We start from the raw sequence: 17468 nt of genomic DNA, 5'->3' as shown, positions 1-17468 counted from the left end.
AATCCAATTACTATCTCCTTGGCGGAATCCAACTGGTTTTTCCCACCTGAACACGCCAATTTGTTCGCGGGATTTTGAATACAGCACGATCAACCCATCTTTCCAACTGTACGCCAAATGATTCCAACCCAACGTGCATTTTTAGAATTGAAATCGAATTAACTTTAAGGGACGGATTTGTACTATCCCATATACCAAATATATAACGAATACTGAATTGCAAAGTAGTTAGTGTGTGTTCATATTTTACGATTACTTTGTCGGAGCGATAACCGGACTAAGGCTAAAAGGGACTTAGTTAATCATGAAATAAATCATGTTAGATATAGTATGGAAGTGGCTTTTAATGGGAATTGTGGAAAGTGAAAAGGGGAAAGGGCTTCGAAGGTAATTAAACAAAAAATGTTGAAAGTAAAAGAAAATAAAAATGGCTGAATGAAAAGCAACCAACTGCAGGAAGGGGAAAAAAAACGAAAGGAATTGTTTTATTCCAAAAAAAAAAAAAACAAGTGTGGCCTGTTGGTTATAGTAACTAAGTATTTATATACACTTTTAGTGTTAAAATTTAGTTAGATTTTCCCTAAATATTATCATTAGATAAATCAAAATTTAAAAATTAAATTTGAACTAAAGATCAAAATTTAGTAGCATCTTATTCGACAATTAGCTAAAAATAAATGCATAGAAAATACAAATTTATCTTCCTATCACATACCATACTCTTTTGTAGGCAATTTCAAATCCACATTAGAAACCTTCATAGAAAAAAAAAACAACAATTGGATCGGTTAAATTTTCCGAGACACATCACTTGAGTTCGATACTTTCTGTGAAGAAGCCAAACCAAAAAACCTTAAGCATTGGTAATAAATGTGAACCCCAACTTTAGAATAAAAGACATTCAATATAATTCCGATCCGAACGCACATTATTAAGAGGTTGATGTATCGACTCCCAATTAGCCAAAAAAAAGTTCCTTTCATCCTCATTAGCACCCTATGTAAATCTCCAAACTAACCTTTCAATCTCATTATATATGCGAACCAAAAGCATCATTGTCTCCATGAAATAGTTAGAGATTGTTGTAAGAATTGACTTAACAAAGATCACCTGACCAATTTAGCATCCGATCTATTGAATCGACTATGAAATTTCTCAACAATGAACGGATATGTGCTATTACTCACACGTTTATGTAGCAAGGGAACACCCATACTCTTCCCCAAATCATAAACCGACTGAAAACCTAATTTATCAATGATTGCCATCATCACTTTTTCCTTTGTATTTGGTGAAAATTAAATTAATGTTTTACGAGCATTAATTCAATGTTCAATCTGAACCCAGATTGAATACAAACAATATAAAATCTGTCCAGTAAAACAAATTCAAATCCTCGACAAAAAAGAAGTGAGATGTAGGATCACTCCTCCTAGAAAGGTAATTGGCTCCCATTGCAGTGCCTTAGCAATGTTATGTCCCAACCTTTTCATGCCAGATATGAATTAATCTCACTTCATCGCTACAGTTAACTTTAAATTCAAATATATATTTCACTATTTTTTATATCACCAAAATCAATCTCAAGTCCAAACTGTTACTAAAATATTTGGCCCAATTTTCCATAAAAAAATATGCACACTTGGTGGAGAAAGGTTTTCATCTGGGCTAAAATAGTGCATAGAGATAAATAATAAAGCGTGATCAATTGTCTTTCAGAAAAGAGGCGCGAACTGCTTGGGAGATGGGAAAATTTATAAAGCGTGATCAATTCAGTACCATTTTGATTGATTGTTTTAATCGACGTGCGGTAATCAGATGCGCGAACTGCTTGGGAGATGGGAAAATTATCTGTCCCGAGTCCTCGCATGAGAATTTGTAAAAGCACGGAAAGCAGAGAGGAAAGCAGCGGACTTACAAGAAACAAAGAAGCTTGATTCAAAGTTATTTCACTCCCAGAGTCAAATCGTTGAGACAGTAAGTAGAAAGATATTGCTCTCCTGTTATAATTTATTGCTCAACACTTTTCTACTTATTCTGTCATTTTCTCGAACACTTCCTGTACAATCTAGGGATGTGGGGAATCAGGTTTACAAGATCAAAGCTTTATGCTTTTTCATTTTTCGCAAGTGCCCATTTGAAAGAAATGCATTTAATACCAACCCAATATCGAAATCCCATCTTTGAAACAGTTGTAACAACAACAAAATCAATAGCTACCACCAACCCTTTGAATCTATGCTTCTCATTTCAATTATCTTCTTTTGGTACTTCGAATACTGATTTGCCAAGAGAACATAAGGTTGAAAATTTTGATGAAAATAGTGATAATGATAATGACGGTGGAGAAGATAGTGATGATTTTGAGGGCAATAAGGGATTGAGTTTAAGCGATGGTGTTATTGAGGACGTAAAGGAAATTATGGACATAATCCGTGTAACTGGCAGGAATTATCTTGAATTGAAGATTAAGCTTGAACAATGTGGTGTAAGGGTTTCCTCTGCGATGGTGGTGGAGGTGCTTTCTCGGGTTCGACATGATTGGGAAGTGGCCTATACTTTCTTTTTATGGGCCGGGAAACGACCTGATTATGCTCCTTCATTGCGTGAATATCATTCAATGATTTCTATTCTAGCAAAGATGAGGAAGTTTGATACTGCGTGGGCGTTGATTGATGAAATGAGAGGAGGACGGGCAGGCCCTTGTCTTGTGACTCCACAGACTCTATTGATCATGATAAGGCGTTACTGTGCTGTGCATGATGTGGGGAGGGCTATAAATACATTCTACGCGTATAAAAAGTTTAAGTTTGATGTGGGAATTGAGGAGTTCCATGGTCTGTTATCTGCCCTTTGTCGATACAAAAATGTGCAGGATGCTGAGCATCTGATGTTTTGTAACAAGGATGTCTTCCCACTTAATACCAAAAGTTTTAATATTATACTGAATGGCTGGTGTAATGCCATCCGTAGTCCACGTGAAGCAGAAAGGATTTGGAGGGAAATGAGCAAGCGAGGTGTTAGGCATGATGTTGTGTCATATGCAAGTATCATGTCCTGCTACTCAAAGGGTTCTAATCTTAACAAGGTACTGAAGCTTTTCAGCCAAATGAAATCAATGAGGATTGAACCAGATAGGAAGGTTTACAATGCAGTGATCCATGCTCTTGCAAAGGCTAGGCATGTAAAAGAGGCCATCAATCTTCTCAAAGTTATGGAAGAGAATGGTATTGGTCCAAATGTTGTTACTTATAATTCACTCATAAAGCCTCTATGTAAAGCACGGAAGGTAGATGAGGCTAGACAGGTATTTGATGAAATGTTGCAGAATGGCCTCTCTCCTACAATTCAGACCTACCATGCTTTCTTTCGTATTCTAAGAAACGGGGAAGAAGTGTTTGAGCTCTTGAAGAAAATGAGAAAGTTGGGCTGTCAACCAACCAATGATACCTATATCATGCTGATAAGAAAGTTTAGTCGATGGTGCCAGTTTGATAATGTCTTCAAGTTGTGGAATGAGATGATTGAAAAGGGGGTTGGCACTGACCGTAGCTCATATATTGTATTGATTCATGGGTTGTTTTTAAATGGAAGGTTGGATGATGCATACAAATATTACATGGAGATGAAAGAAAAGCAGTTTTTGCCGGAACCAAAGATAGATCAGATGCTTCAGGATTGGGTTTCTGGTAAGCAATATGCTGATCGAGTAGTGGCTGATCTGAAGAATAATCAATTGCTAGATAAAAAGTTGAACAACCAGATCAGAGTTCAATCGAAAAAACATGATCAGGAGAAAGATTTTCTCAAGCAACCTGAAACCAGAAGAGTTGTCAGAGAAAGAGGTTTTTCTTTTCAGGAGCAATAGGTTTGCATGGTACCATAAAATGCCACAATATCTACTCTGCAGATGGGACTATAGGCTTCAACACTGAGATTACCTTGGATTCTATCCAGTGCATGGGATTCTCCATCAGCAACAACAATGCCGGATGCCTTATTCCCTTGCAACTATTTGATAATACTAATATTGTGGTTGAGAATATTCTTTTTGAATACTGAATATCCGACCCTAAAAATGCATTGATTTCATATTAATTGGGTGTTACACGATGAATGTCATCTATACATCTGTATGAAATGCACATGGTATCCTTTTATGGATGGTAAGATGTTATTGTGCTGCTCCTCAAAACTGTTTTTGGATCCAAAATCTTACTCGGCCTAATATGAACTATGCTTTTTTGTGTATCTAACATGGAACTGTGTGGCTACTTAGTCTAATGGGCATAGAGTAAGGAGGCTAGCACAACTGTTGCTTCAGTACAAAGATTAAATGGATATTGTTGCCTAGACATCTATAGCTATACTTTTGCCGCATTTTAGGCACGAGAACCAAGTATCTCGATTGTTTACAGTTCCTTTGCTGTGAGCTCATCTCTGTCATGCTGGTTACACTGTTCCTAGTAGTACAATTTCTGTAAGACATTATTGGCACTAATTCACATATTTTATGCTTGAGGGTGTAACGTGAGACCAGCAATTAAACCTTGTTTTCTCTGTCATTTTGTTTGCCCTTGAAAGAAAGGTCTCAGTGCTTCAGAAAGCATTGGAGATGCGGAAATTAGAGTTCCATAGAAACCCAACACAGCATATAATGAAAGATTGCATAACTTTCAACTTGGAATTATGAATCATTCTGAATGATCTCCAGAACTCATGAAGTCTGTATTCTCCCATGCTTTTTCATGTCTCCTATACTATGAATCAGATTGCTTTTATTCCCTCAACTACTCACTGCATTGAAGAAAAAGTGAAAATGATTAAACCCAACATCCTTGAGCTCATTTGCATTCCTACTTGTAAGTAGTTGGTTTAATGAAGAGTAATCATGCATGTATAGATGCATGGATTTACATAGTGATATGGTAGCTGTAATGCATAATCTCACACCATTGACTGGATTATTTTCACTCAACTGTAACTCGGCCTCTTTTATATTGCCAATTTATTTTCATCCATTCATACTTGTGTTCTGTGTTGACTGTAATAGAGCCTGTTTCATATTGCCAATTTATTCTTATCTAGTAATACTTCTGCTCTATGTTCCTCTGACTCTTCATCGTTTTTGAAGTGCCCATGTTTGAAATTTGGGGGTAATGACTCTCAATTCCTGTAAAGATTTAGGTGAAGAACATACCTGTATCCAAGACTCATGTTTATTTTTGAGCTACGTAGGTTGTCTTTTTGTTCCTTCAGGATCTCAAGAATCTTAATTCACCCACTTGCATTTTATGAGTGTGTTGTTTATTGACTATAAGCATTCTTATACTATTTATAGCCACTGACCTCCAAGCCATGTCCATGTCTTAGTTTAAAAGGTCTTCCATCCAGCAAGGGATAGTCAAAGCTTAATACTGTTTAATACGTCATATATGTTATGTTCTAAGCTGAGCTGAGCAATCCATCTTCTGTTATGGGGAGAAATTCATTGAAATCTGGCTGACAATTGATGGATTAGAAGTACAGATTTTGAGATTTGATTTGAAATCAAGATCTCAGGCAGCCTATCAAGTTGGTCTAATAATCACCAGCTTTTTAGTTTGGTAGTGAAATTAAATGCTCATTAAAGCCTACTTTGACATCTTGTAGCTTCATCAATGGCGGAGTTACCTAGTTGTCCTTACGTCCTTTCATTTCAAAGTAAGTAAACTTCTCTTTCTCTACTTTTCTTTGCCTTCTCAATTCCAATATCACATAAATTTCACTAGTGAATTGTGAACAGGATTGTGAATGAAACGGCACTATGTTGTTCATATTCTTATATTTTTGGAATATTTGTTTTTGACATCCATGTCCCGTGCATATCAAGGCATGGATATTAAATATGACCTTCCAAAGACTTGGAGACGGTGGATGATGGCATGTGATTATGTTACTCTGGCACGGATAGGTGTTGGATACTGGTATATTATATATTCTTCCAGGTTTTATCATATATTAGAGCGTCCTTGGAGTATCATATCTTCATATCCATAAGCATCATATCTATATCCAAGTATAATTATCGGATCCAAATACTTTGATGATAAGAAAAATGAAGAGTCAGAATAATTGTAAATCAGTATGGATTTAGTTCCAAGTTAGGCTTAACTCATTATCTGGTGGGGTGCCTTCATATGGGAAAAAGCTGGTGTGTTGCCATTTGCATGAGTTAACCACTAGCCTATAGATTAGGTGAACTACACGTGGAAAACTACAAGGGGTCATTTTCATGACTTTTTCCACACTTGGAACTTAGTTAGCTGATGCGTATTCTTATATGCCATCCAATTGCCTTTGACTAGTCTTAACTTGTCTGTTTATATGATCATCCCTTTCTCAGTCAAATATCTCTATCTTGATGTAAATTACTGATTCCATTGCTTCTATTCTTTTATTTCTATTGAACTCGAATTCGAAACATTTTTGGATATGGGTATGGGACATCCTTCAAGGACTTTCAAATACATAGAAAAACTTGAACATATCCGTATTTGGTACTCACATTCAAGTCCTAATAATACGATGAACTTTGAAAAGGAACTGATTAACATTTAATTGCCCATTGCTTATTTTCACAGGTGAATTAAAAGTCTAAGGTTCTCACAACCAAGTAAAGAGATGCTTTTGAAGGTATTTATCAACAATCAAGGAGGTATTACACCTTCCCTTTCCCATATTGGCTTTTCTTAAAGTTTTTCACTATTCTCTTTCATGTCTATCTGCAAGCTCAGATAATGGCAACTTTTAAAAAATATCATTAATTCGAATTTGGGGATGATTATTGGATTACCAATATGTGTTAAATACTAATATTTTCAACTTTTTAAACCTTTTTTTTCCCTATATATTTGTAAAAATCATGTCGTATATTCATGTTTGAATATGAACCGAATAGAAGTTGCGAACACGAATGCTTTAGAAGAAAACAAAGGTCATTGGCTACTGGATCAAGGGATGATATTATAATTGTGGTTTTGACATGTGGGTATTAGAATTTCAGCTGAACAAGTTACCTGGTACATGGAAAGTAATGGAGGTTGAGGGCAAGAAAGCTTGAACTCCCAGGTACTTTTGTTTTTTCTTTCATCATAGATGACATAATAATAAGATTCAAAGCATGGAATCCCTATTCTTTGCATTTAGAACAAAATGAACGAGAAAAAACTCGTATTCAGCCGAACAAAAGCATCTTTGAAGGATAAATCTCAAAATTTCCAAAAAATGAAATAAAATTGTGGATAATCATAAAAACAACTTTTTCTCACTCTTAGTATTCTTCTTCTTTAGCATATGCTCCTAAACCCATCATCTATCTATTCCCTCCCCTTTATTTTATTCAACTTCTTTTGTGAACTAGATCAACGGGTTGAATAAAAAAATTATGTTTCATATCACAACAAGAAGCTTCCATGAAGCATAACAAACACCATAACATGAAATCAAATACATATTTCTATTAACATTTATTAATATAAAAATAACATTTAAGAGGAATTATGCAACCATAGGTTTTTGTACCTCTATTTATTTAAAAATGTGCAAATTAGTTCATGTGGATCATATTCATTAGATCAAAGAGTAAATTAGTTGTTCTGTTAAAAAGTTTGTCCATTTTTATTGTTAAAGTTTAGTTTTTGTACATCAAAACGAGTATTGGTTAGTTATTCTGTTAATCAAATCAATTTTTAACAGACAGGATTAGTTTGCTCGTTGATTTAATATACAAGGACTAATTCTAGTAGAACCGAGAAATAGGGTGTTCCTTTTTTGAATTTGTCAACAATTCTTCCTATTAAATTTGTCTTGCTCAATAATAAAATAAAATTATTAATGGTGGCTAATTCCTAGCCCATACAATACGTTATCGTTTCTTCCTGACATTAGATGGTAACGAAATAAACTGATTTAGAGATTAGATAATTGGGGCAGGGGGTCTATTAGGGGAAAAAGGGCGTAAAATTGTTGAGTTTTCCACGTAAAAGTTATTATGTGTGTTGTTTAGTGGTTATTAATTCAAATTATGGTTTACTATTCAAATGAAGTTTATTTTCTTTAAAAAAAATATTAACTTAATCCAAAATTGAATCCAATCAAGCCATAAGTTTCGAGATGAATTGTACCTTTTTAAAATAGCTGGATTCCACTTAATTTATATCAATATTTTTTGGTTAGGGATTTGGAGTTAGGCAAGATTCTTGGTTGTTTTATATATATATATAATTAGTTGATGAATAAACCAAAAAAATCACCCATTAAATTAAAAAAAAAGACTGGAAATAAATAAATAAATAAATACAAGCAATCCATGTTTATATCACAAGTGTGTAGGCAGATTATTCAAGAATTGACTTAACCCAATTCTTTTGTTTTCTTCATTTATTAAATGTCATTGTCAATTTTAATTTATTATAAAAAAAAATGAGCATATTTTCATATTACTAATGAAGCGTGATTAGGATCATGCTGACATGTCATTAAGTAAAAAAAAAGATTGATTAACTATTAGATTTGGTATGAGATCACTTGATTAAATTTCTTAAATAAAAAATAGTGGATAATGGTGGGTTTTCAGGGAAAATAGTTGTTTATTGCATCCTACAGTTGAAGCATTTGGAATAAGATTAGCATACTAAACTAGTACACTCTATTCAACCAAGTCTTTGTTAGAGTTAATTTTAGTGAAACGATGGAACCAAAAATAAATGATCTTGATGGGTTTGAACCATTTTTAAAGCATTCTGGATGGTATATAAATGAAGTCAAATACTATGGTATTACGAGTAACTTAATAGGATAACCTTGGATAAGAGGCCAAGACATTGGGAATGTGGAAGAGAAGAAACGTGGCACTTGAATAAAGACAAAAATGGAATGATGTCATGGAATTGACCTCATCCCCTCATAAGCCGCCACCTTTTCCCATCCCTTGGAGATGTCAAACCATTAGCCAATCATCTTCCCCATTCCCCACTTTCTATGCCATTATTCCTACACAGTTCCTATCTCTCTTTGACTATGTTTTATTATTATTATATACTTTTGTATTCTTTACATTTTATGCTTAAAGTTGGAGTTTATCTTTTTCAAAATTTAAATTTGTATTAAATTTTTTTTTTAAGTTACACCCAATAATAATATTAAATTTTATGCTAATATCATCAAAAAAAGGATTTTAAAATTAAATTCATTTATGATATATCATTCTCTAAATATTAATCCTAATATATTTTATGGTTATATAGATGTTGATATTTCGTATTATATACTAATAATTGTTTGGTGAGTAAGATACAGAGAAAAATTAGATTCACTTCAAAGAATTAGCGTTTATTAATCCTAAACAGAATTGTATAAATGAGATATTATACAAATATTTAAAGATCTTCCTATTAATTTTTTTTATTTTTTATTTTTAGCTTTAGTTTTAGTTTTATATTTTTTTTCTCCACAAAACGACAGTAATCCTACGTCCATAAAATGCCAACCTTTCTTCCCCTCTCAAAAATTTCAATTCCTTTCTTCTTCTTCTGCCTCTGTGTTTGGTTTGAGAGCTCTTAAACCCTTTATCCTTTCCATTTTCAGAGCTCTTATTTTTCTTCTTTTACTAACATAGTAGGGGGGAATTTTAGTTTAAACCATGAGGCTCCCACATTCAAGTTTGCCTCCAGGGTTTAGATTCCACCCCACTGATGAAGAACTCATCCTTCATTATCTAATGAAGAAACTGAGTTCCTCACCTTTCCCTGTTTCCATCATCGCTGACGTCGATATCTATAAGTTCGATCCCTGGGACTTACCAGGTGAGACTCCCTTTAATAACCCTTTCAATGTTATCATCTAAAGAATCATTCATAAATCATAACGTAGCTTCTTGTTATGTTTAAAGCTTGTTCTAATGGTGGTAATGTTTTTTTTTTTTTGGTTGGATCAGATAAAGCTGTATTTGGAGAGAAAGAATGGTACTTTTTCAGCCCGAGAGACAGAAAGTACCCTAATGGTGCAAGGCCAAACAGGGCAGCTGGATCTGGGTATTGGAAAGCAACTGGGACTGATAAGATTATAGTTGCATCTTCAATGGCAGCTGGGAGGGGTGGAGTGTTTTCCAATATTGGTGTAAAGAAAGCTTTGGTGTTTTATAAAGGAAGGCCTCCTAAAGGGATAAAGACTAATTGGATCATGCATGAATATCGCCTTTCACAGAACCCCAACTCCAATAATAGATCATTCAAGTCTAAAGATTGCTCCATGAGGGTGAGAAAACCTCTTCTTTATTCTTGCTTAAAATACCCTTCACATTGCATTTACACAGTTCCAATCTGCTCTCATTAATTCTTGCTATCATTGAAATAAGTTTAAATCTCTGATTTTTATGTTGTTGAATGTGTTTTTTTCAGTTGGATGATTGGGTTCTTTGCCGCATCTATAATAAATCACATGCTTTATCTTCAACATCAACAGCAACAAATGATCAAAACCAAGAGGAAGACGAAGCAGAACAGTTCATTCGAGATGCCCTTTTACCAGCTCTTGAAAGTCCTTCAAGCAACAACAATACTAATCTTAAACTTCAGCCCCAGAAGTCCTGTTCTTTCTCCAACCTGTTAGATGCCATGGACTACTCAATGCTTAGTAGTTTCCTTGCAGATAACCAGTGCAACACAGCTGGATATGAATCTTCTTCATTTGGCTTTCGAAACTTCGAACAGGCCCCGGTCGGTGACACCAGCAGGTTTCCCCAAAAGCTTCCCCAGTTGACCTCTTCAGTAGTTCCAGCCATGGAAAACAAACTCAAGCGTCCATATTCTAGCATTGATCAGGATTACTTGGAGCCACCAAAGAAACTTATCAGTTCTTGCAATCATACTAAGAGCACCACTCAATCTGATATGACTCAATCCAACTTTCTAAACCAGTCATTTTTCAACCATAGTTTACTTCCTATGCCCTCATTTTCAATTCCAAGGATAGAAGAAAGATTCTAAATATATATATATATATATATGAGAAAACTTGGGATGAAATATTTGCAACATATCAAAATTTTTGTAGAAAAATTGTATCAGATTCACACTTTGTAAATAGTGTATTTAAAGTTGAAGGCAGTTCATCATATATTTGGGTACAAGCTTGTGTTATTAGTCGATGCTTGGCTTTAAAACCTGTACGACAGTTGTCTTTTTTTTCTATAATTGGTGTTAAAGGATGGGATTCAACTCAAATAAACAATACTCTTGTTACCGGGTCTAGCTTACGAAAAGCCAAGGAAAAGAAAGGTTTAGGGCTGTTTATTTTTAGTGTAATGTATTTAGTTTTTTTTTTTCACGTTAGAATATTATTATAATATTTAATATTATTGTCACTGTAAAAATTATTTTTACAGTAATGACAAGTAAAGACACCATCTATCTAAGAGGTTGCAAATCTTTTCTTATTTATTTTAGGAGTGGCTAGAGCAAATGCTTTTCTTATTCTTGAATGTTGGGATTGTAGTATTTATTAATTTTATAAACTAAGTTTTGAAATTTCTCATCGTTCTTCATTTTTCATTGCTTGGTTCAAAGAAAATTTCCAGAAATTCCTGTTTTTATGTGGTAAATTTATTGGACTCTCAGCTGTCTAAAAAGTATAGCAGACTTAAAATTTTCAGCGCCATAATGAATTTCTTGTTTTTCCTTAAAATCTTTCCACAAATTGGATGTCTTGTCTTTCAAAATCATATCCCAAAAAAGATAGAATACGATAAACAGAGTTTTGACAACTTTTCAGTAAAAATTTCTATTTAAAAGATAGGAAACCAAAACATTTTCATTGGTTATCAATGTTGAAGTCCACAAACTCTCCGTTTCCATCCAAACCTAAATTTTCAGTATGGTTCTTTCGTTCGTTAACTTCTTTCCTTTCACCTAAACAAAACGAAGCCCATCTTTCCCTTTCACATCAACATAAACAAAACTATAAAAAATACTTCCTTTTCTCATTTTTAAACGAAAACCCAACAAATCAAAGAGTCTCAAAGCAAGTTCACTCTCACTTAATCACAACTGCCTCGTTTTCCCACTCTGTTAGGCTCTTCAATGCTGTACTTAGATGCTATGCTGTAAGTGAAAATCCCAAAGATGCCATCTTTCTTTACCAACAAATCCAAAGTTTCTACCTTTACTTCAAATTTGATAGCTTTTCTTATGCTTTCCTTATCAAAGCTTGTGCTAGTTTGAAAGACTTAGCTTTAGGCAAACAGTTCCATGGGGTTGAAATAAAAATGGGTTTTGAGTCTCATCTCTATGTGCAAACCGTGTTGGTTAACATGTATGTGGAAAGTGGGGGTTTGGTTGAGTGTAAAAAGGTGTTTGATGAAATGCCAGAGAAGAATAGTGTTACTTGGAATGTGATGATAACTGGCTTGGCTAAGCAAGGAGATGTTGAGTTCGCGCGTTTTTTGTTTGAAAAGATGCCTGATAGGAATATTGTTTCTTGGAGCGGGATGATTGATGGATATACTAGGATGAACCAGCATAGGGAGGCTTTAGGTTTGTTCCGAAGAATGGTTGCGGATGATGGGATTGATCCTAGTGAAATAACCTTCTTAGCTATTTTGCCAGCTGTTTGGAACATTGGAGATGTCAAGATTTGTCGATTGATTCATGGTTATGGAGAGAAGAGAGGGTTTCTTGTGTCTGACATTCGAGTCATGAATTCGCTTATCGATACCTATGCGAAATGCGGTTGCATGGGAAGTGCATTGAGGTTCTTCGACGAGATTTCAACTGACACTAAAAATTTGGTGTCATGGACGTCGTTGATTTCTGGTTTTGCAATGCATGGAATGGGGAAAGAAGCTGTAGAGAGTTTTGAAAGGATGGAGCAAGAAGGTTGGAAGCCAAACAGGGTCACTTTTGTGAGTGTTTTGAATGCTTGTAGCCATGGATTTCTGGTTCAGGAAGGGCTCAAGTTTTTCAAAAAGATGGTTAATGAGTATCAAATCTTGCCTGACATTAAGCACTATGGGTGTTTGGTTGACATGTTGGGGAGGACAGGGAGGTTGGAAGAAGCCGAAAAGATTGCTCTAGAGATTCCTAGTGAGATATCAAATGAAGTGGTTTGGAGAATACTGCTAGGTGCCTGTAGCTTTTACGGTGATGTTGAGATGGGGGAAAGGGTGACGGAGAAGATAATGGAGATGGAGAGGGGATACGGAGGTGACTATGTTCTTATGTCCAACATCCTTGTTGGTGCCGGAAGGTTTGCAGATGCTCAGAGGTTGAGAAGATTGATGGATGAGAGGAATGCCATCAAAGTTGCAGGCTCTAGTTTGACCTGATAGCTTGGTGCGTTATAATGTGCAACCATAGTTATTGCTTATGGTTCGTAATCGTTCGGTCATCGATAGGATCATAATTTTATGCTGTAATTTCAGTTTCAACATAGAGTCACAAAATGCTATATGAATTTGGAAGAGGTTACCCGAAGTCCCGCCCGAAAAATCGAAAGGCTTGGATAAAAATATAGGCTCAAAAAGTGGATTTGGGAAAAAGTGAGGCCCGTTTAGAAAATGGGTCTAGTCTTGGATAAGGTTTTTCTATCTAGGCCTGGCTTGAATTTGTAATTAAAAAAATAACTCGATTGTTTTGCTGTTGTTTTCTCACTTTTTGTTAATTTTGCTACTATTTTTGAGGTATTTACTTGTTAAGTTGCATTTATTTTAAACTTTTTTAAATTTATTTTTAATTTGTTGGGAAACATTTATTTTTATATTTTTAGTGTTTGGTGTATTAAATTTAAAAAAAATTATATAAAAAAATAAAATTAATATGGCCAGATCAAGCTGGGCTTGGGTAAAAATTTAAACCCGTTTTGTGGGTTGGGCCTAGGCATATCAATTGGGCCTAAAAATTTATTAGGGTTTGATCCGGCCCAACCCATAGACAACTTTAAGCAATATGCATAAACCTCGGCAGTATCAAGGCCATTCAATAGCACCAATTCTTTATTTTTGTTATGCTGTCAAATTTAGCCTTTGACTTTTACATTTTTTTATCAATTTGATTTTTATTTAATTTGATTATCAATCTTTTAAAAAGTGTTAAATCGTTTTTCTACGGAAATGTTAACTAAAATATTAATTTTTTAACAATATTGGCATGGCAGCAGTAAAGTAAAAAATTTTATTTAGAGTGATCAAGATAAGATTATAAAATTTGGGATAAAACTAAAACTCTTGTATTACAATTGCTTGAATTAAATTACTTATTTTTTAAAAGACTAAAAATATAATTTTTTCACTTAATCAAAAGTTCGATTTTTTTATTAATTTTGGAAAGGATTATACAACAATTTTTCCGTCAACTCACATATTAAAAAATCTCATGAAAGTGATATGTGTTGCGATATTTCAAATATAATATTTTCATTAAAAAATAATAATTTAAGTCCTTTTAAAAAATTAAAAACTAAATTTAAATTGAGAAGAGATAAAGGATAAATTTAATATGATGTAATAAAAAAAATAGTGTGAATGTTAGGGAGATAATCAGACATAATGAAAACATTGAAAATAGAAAGAAAGAAAGAAAAAAACATAGTGAAAACTTCCCTTACAAAAATGCAACATCTTAGGGATAATGAATGCCACTTGTTGAAAAATTCACTAATTACATGCATCTCCAGACAACCATAAATAGCGGCCAACCTTAGAAAGAAGCCCAACACTTTTCTTTTTTCATTACAAAACAGCATTAACCGTTAGATTCAAGTCAAGAGAAAACAGATCAACTGTTGAAGTCGTTCGTTACACCTTAAAATAACCATGAAAAAAACTAGCAGTGTGTTACGTTTATGAAAATGGAAACACCAAATTGGCAATGCCAATAAAGAAATAAAAGAAAAAGGCAACAACTTTAAGGAATAAACAGTACATGACATAGACACAGCAAAAAAACTCTTCTTTTATTTAATTTTGATTTTCTTTGGGAATTGGAGGGACAGGGTTCATTTTTCATTCTGGGTTTTGGTTTTTGTCGAGAGAAAAAGAGAAAGAAAAAAGAAGCAATGGCTAAGATTTTGGGGAAAGCAAATCTCTTTGCAGCTTGTGACTATAGCCAGAAGAAGAGTCAAAAAGGTGGAGGTGCATTCTATTCTAAGAGAATTTCTGGGTTTTGTTTTAAAAAAAGTAGATTTACTTCTTTGAAGATGAAATCTATGGCTTTGAGGTGTGATTTTAAAGGGCAAAGAGTGGTCTATTTCGAGAAGAAAACTGTGAACAAGAGAAGGTTTTATCAAGTTCCCATCAAAGCACAGGTTGGTTTTAATTAACTTCATTTTTCTTTTTCAATTTCTGGATCTTTCTCTTTTGGATAAGTGTGGGTATTTTTTTTTTTTAAGTATGTTCTCTTATAAGCTTTCTGTAGTTAGTTCCATGCCAAAGATCAAACCTTATACATTTATAAAATGGTTTTGGTTTTTGCTATTCATTATATGATACTAAAGATTAGCATATTTAGTAGTATATTAGGTTTATGATTAAAAGTCTATTTTCCCCCATAATTTAATATGTTTCAAAGATCAATAAACAAATACTAATTGGCTTCTCTTTTTCTTTTTTCTTTTTTTTTTCCTGGTATTGTTCTTCAATAGAATCAGATGCTAAGTGGCCTTATTGGTAGAACTCAAAACTGGTGGGAGAAGGAACTGCCACCAAATATGAAAGAAGTGGCATCTGCACAAGACCTTGTGGACTCGCTTTTGAATGCTGGTGATAAACTCGTTATAGTAGATTTCTTCTCCCCTAATTGTGGTGGCTGCAGGGCTCTTTTCCCAAAGGTTATAATTGTGTAGACTCATAGTTTTATATCCTTTGTTTTGCATAGTTGTGTATCTTCATGTATTTAGATTCTTTGTGGCAATTGCATGGATCTTTTTTTCCAAGGTTATAATGATGTAGGCTCATAGTTTTGTATACTTTGTTTTGCATAATTGTGTATCTCCGTGTATTTGGATTAATTGTGGTGATTGCAGGGCTCTTTTTCCCAAGGTATAATAAAATAGACTTATAGTTTTTATACACTTTGTTTTGCATATTTGTGTATCTCCATGTATTATTTTTTGGGTTTTTGTGGTTGGAAGGCACTTTTCCCCAAGATATAATGATCTAGACTCGTAGTTTTTAGGTGCTTTGTTTTGCATGGTTGTGCATCTCCATGTGCTTACACTATTTTGTTTGTATTTGGGTTAATTGTGGTGATTGTGAGCTCTTTTTAACTAGGTATAATAATTTACATACTTGTGTTTGTAGGGTTTGCATTAGGATTAATTGTAAATTTGGTTGTTGGGTCTGGAAGATTTGTCAATTGGCAAAGATGAATCCGGATTTGCAGTTTCTTCAGGTGAATTATGAGGAGCACAAATCCATGTGTTATACCCTTAATGTCCATGTGCTGCCTTTCTTCCGGTTCTACAGAGGGGCTCAGGGGCGTCTATGCCAATTTAGCTGCACCAATGCGACGGTTAGTCATGTTTTCCCTCCCTTCTGATACAATTTTTTTCAGATATGTTTAGTAATTAGAATGAGAACGGGCAGCCTATCTGTCATTCTATGCCCATTTATGAACATTGCGTAGTGCATAATAGTTATGAATCGGCTACATATGAGAAACCAAAGATGGTTTTGTTGCTTTCACTTAATTTTCGAGATTGTTGACAGATAGATTGCTGCTCAGCTGATGCAACTGGTTTTGCATCTTATTTGACATTGGCATAATATAGGTTGTTCTTTTTCGATTTTTTTCACAATGTTTATCATGATACATGTTCCAATTACAATGGTAATAATGATTCCACAGATCCATAAGTTTAAGGATGCATTGGCCAGGCAGACAGCAGATCGATGCAGCCTTGGACCGACAAAAGGTCTTGATGAGAAGGAGCTTTTGGCATTAGCAGCCAACAAGGAGCTTTCCTTCAACTACAAACCAAAACCAGTTCGATTGGATCCCAATCCTGTTCCTGCAGTGGAAGACATTCTGGTAAAGAAAACATCCGTAAACCATAAAGATAGTGAGGAGAAAACCTTGGTTGGTGCCCGGGGACGATGTTAGGCATATTTTTGGCAGACCTCAAATGTCCTCACCAGTTGCCACTGTATAGTTACTAGAGTTCCATGTTCAACTTACATGTACTAAAATTCATGTTAGAAAGGAACAAGCTAGTAGAGGATGAAATTCCAGTAATGGCATCTTGTCTCCTCCATGGGAGTTGCAGGCTTTTGGATTTATTTTTTTGGAGCCTAGCCTGCTTTGATTCAAGGGTGTCTGAAGAGCAAGTAGCTGTGAATATGTTGAGTTAATGTAAAAAAAAAAAAAAAAGAATATTCGTATTATGTAGAGCATATGATTATATATAAAGTGAAAGCCTTTTTCTTTTGTTTTGTT

General features: G+C 34.4%; 3 protein-coding genes and 1 pseudogene across 13 annotated transcripts; all 4 read left to right on the top strand.

Annotated features, from left to right (window-relative positions):
• Nucleotides 1–1323: 1323 nt before the first annotated feature.
• On the top strand, nt 1324–10113 carry LOC107937035 (pentatricopeptide repeat-containing protein At5g15010, mitochondrial). Of its 11 annotated transcripts, none has more exons than XM_041109223.1 (5): nt 1567–5703; nt 5873–5966; nt 6624–6675; nt 7046–7110; nt 9977–10113. In XM_041109223.1, the coding sequence occupies exon 1, from the start codon at nt 2075–2077 to the stop codon at nt 3866–3868; it is 1794 nt and encodes a 597-aa protein (XP_040965157.1). In that variant the 5' UTR covers nt 1567–2074; the 3' UTR covers nt 3869–5703; nt 5873–5966; nt 6624–6675; nt 7046–7110; nt 9977–10113. The 11 variants fall into 11 exon arrangements, with proteins under 11 accessions (XP_040965149.1, XP_016725339.1, XP_040965157.1 ...); XM_041109220.1 differs by having other exon boundaries at nt 6624–6697; XM_041109219.1 differs by having other exon boundaries at nt 6624–6697; nt 7038–7110.
• LOC107937056 (NAC transcription factor 47-like) lies at nt 9309–11157 on the top strand (annotated as a pseudogene).
• Nucleotides 11158–11288: 131 nt separating this feature from the next.
• LOC107937045 (pentatricopeptide repeat-containing protein At1g09220, mitochondrial) lies at nt 11289–13718 on the top strand. The gene has a single exon (XM_016869858.2). The coding sequence runs from the start codon at nt 11864–11866 to the stop codon at nt 13361–13363; it is 1500 nt and encodes a 499-aa protein (XP_016725347.2). The 5' UTR covers nt 11289–11863; the 3' UTR covers nt 13364–13718.
• A 1033-nt stretch (nt 13719–14751) lies between these two features.
• LOC107937068 (thioredoxin-like 1-1, chloroplastic) lies at nt 14752–17468 on the top strand. The gene is made up of 4 exons (XM_016869879.2): nt 14752–15339; nt 15676–15861; nt 16380–16544; nt 16881–17468. The coding sequence occupies exons 1-4, from the start codon at nt 15091–15093 to the stop codon at nt 17133–17135; spliced, it is 855 nt and encodes a 284-aa protein (XP_016725368.1). The 5' UTR covers nt 14752–15090; the 3' UTR covers nt 17136–17468.

Source organism: Gossypium hirsutum, chromosome D13, assembly GCF_007990345.1.
Source record: "Gossypium hirsutum isolate 1008001.06 chromosome D13, Gossypium_hirsutum_v2.1, whole genome shotgun sequence".
Lineage (NCBI taxonomy): Eukaryota > Viridiplantae > Streptophyta > Magnoliopsida > Malvales > Malvaceae > Gossypium > Gossypium hirsutum.
The sequence above is the reverse complement of the archived record's forward strand: the minus strand, read 5'-3'. Positions and strand labels throughout refer to the sequence as shown.

What these genes read in the sequence shown, in the direction of transcription:
- LOC107937035 (XM_041109215.1), top strand. Translation starts at nt 2,075, where the DNA reads ATGTGGGGAATCAGGTTTACAAGATCAAAGCTTTATGCTTTTTCATTT.
- LOC107937045 (XM_016869858.2), top strand. Translation starts at nt 11,864, where the DNA reads ATGTTGAAGTCCACAAACTCTCCGTTTCCATCCAAACCTAAATTTTCA.
- LOC107937068 (XM_016869879.2), top strand. Translation starts at nt 15,091, where the DNA reads ATGGCTAAGATTTTGGGGAAAGCAAATCTCTTTGCAGCTTGTGACTAT. An exon ending in GCAGGGCTCTTTTCCCAAAG is followed by an intron (nt 15,862 to 16,379) that starts GTTATAATTGTG and finishes TGGGTCTGGAAG; the next exon opens with ATTTGTCAATTGGCAAAGAT. An exon ending in TTAGCTGCACCAATGCGACG is followed by an intron (nt 16,545 to 16,880) that starts GTTAGTCATGTT and finishes ATGATTCCACAG; the next exon opens with ATCCATAAGTTTAAGGATGC.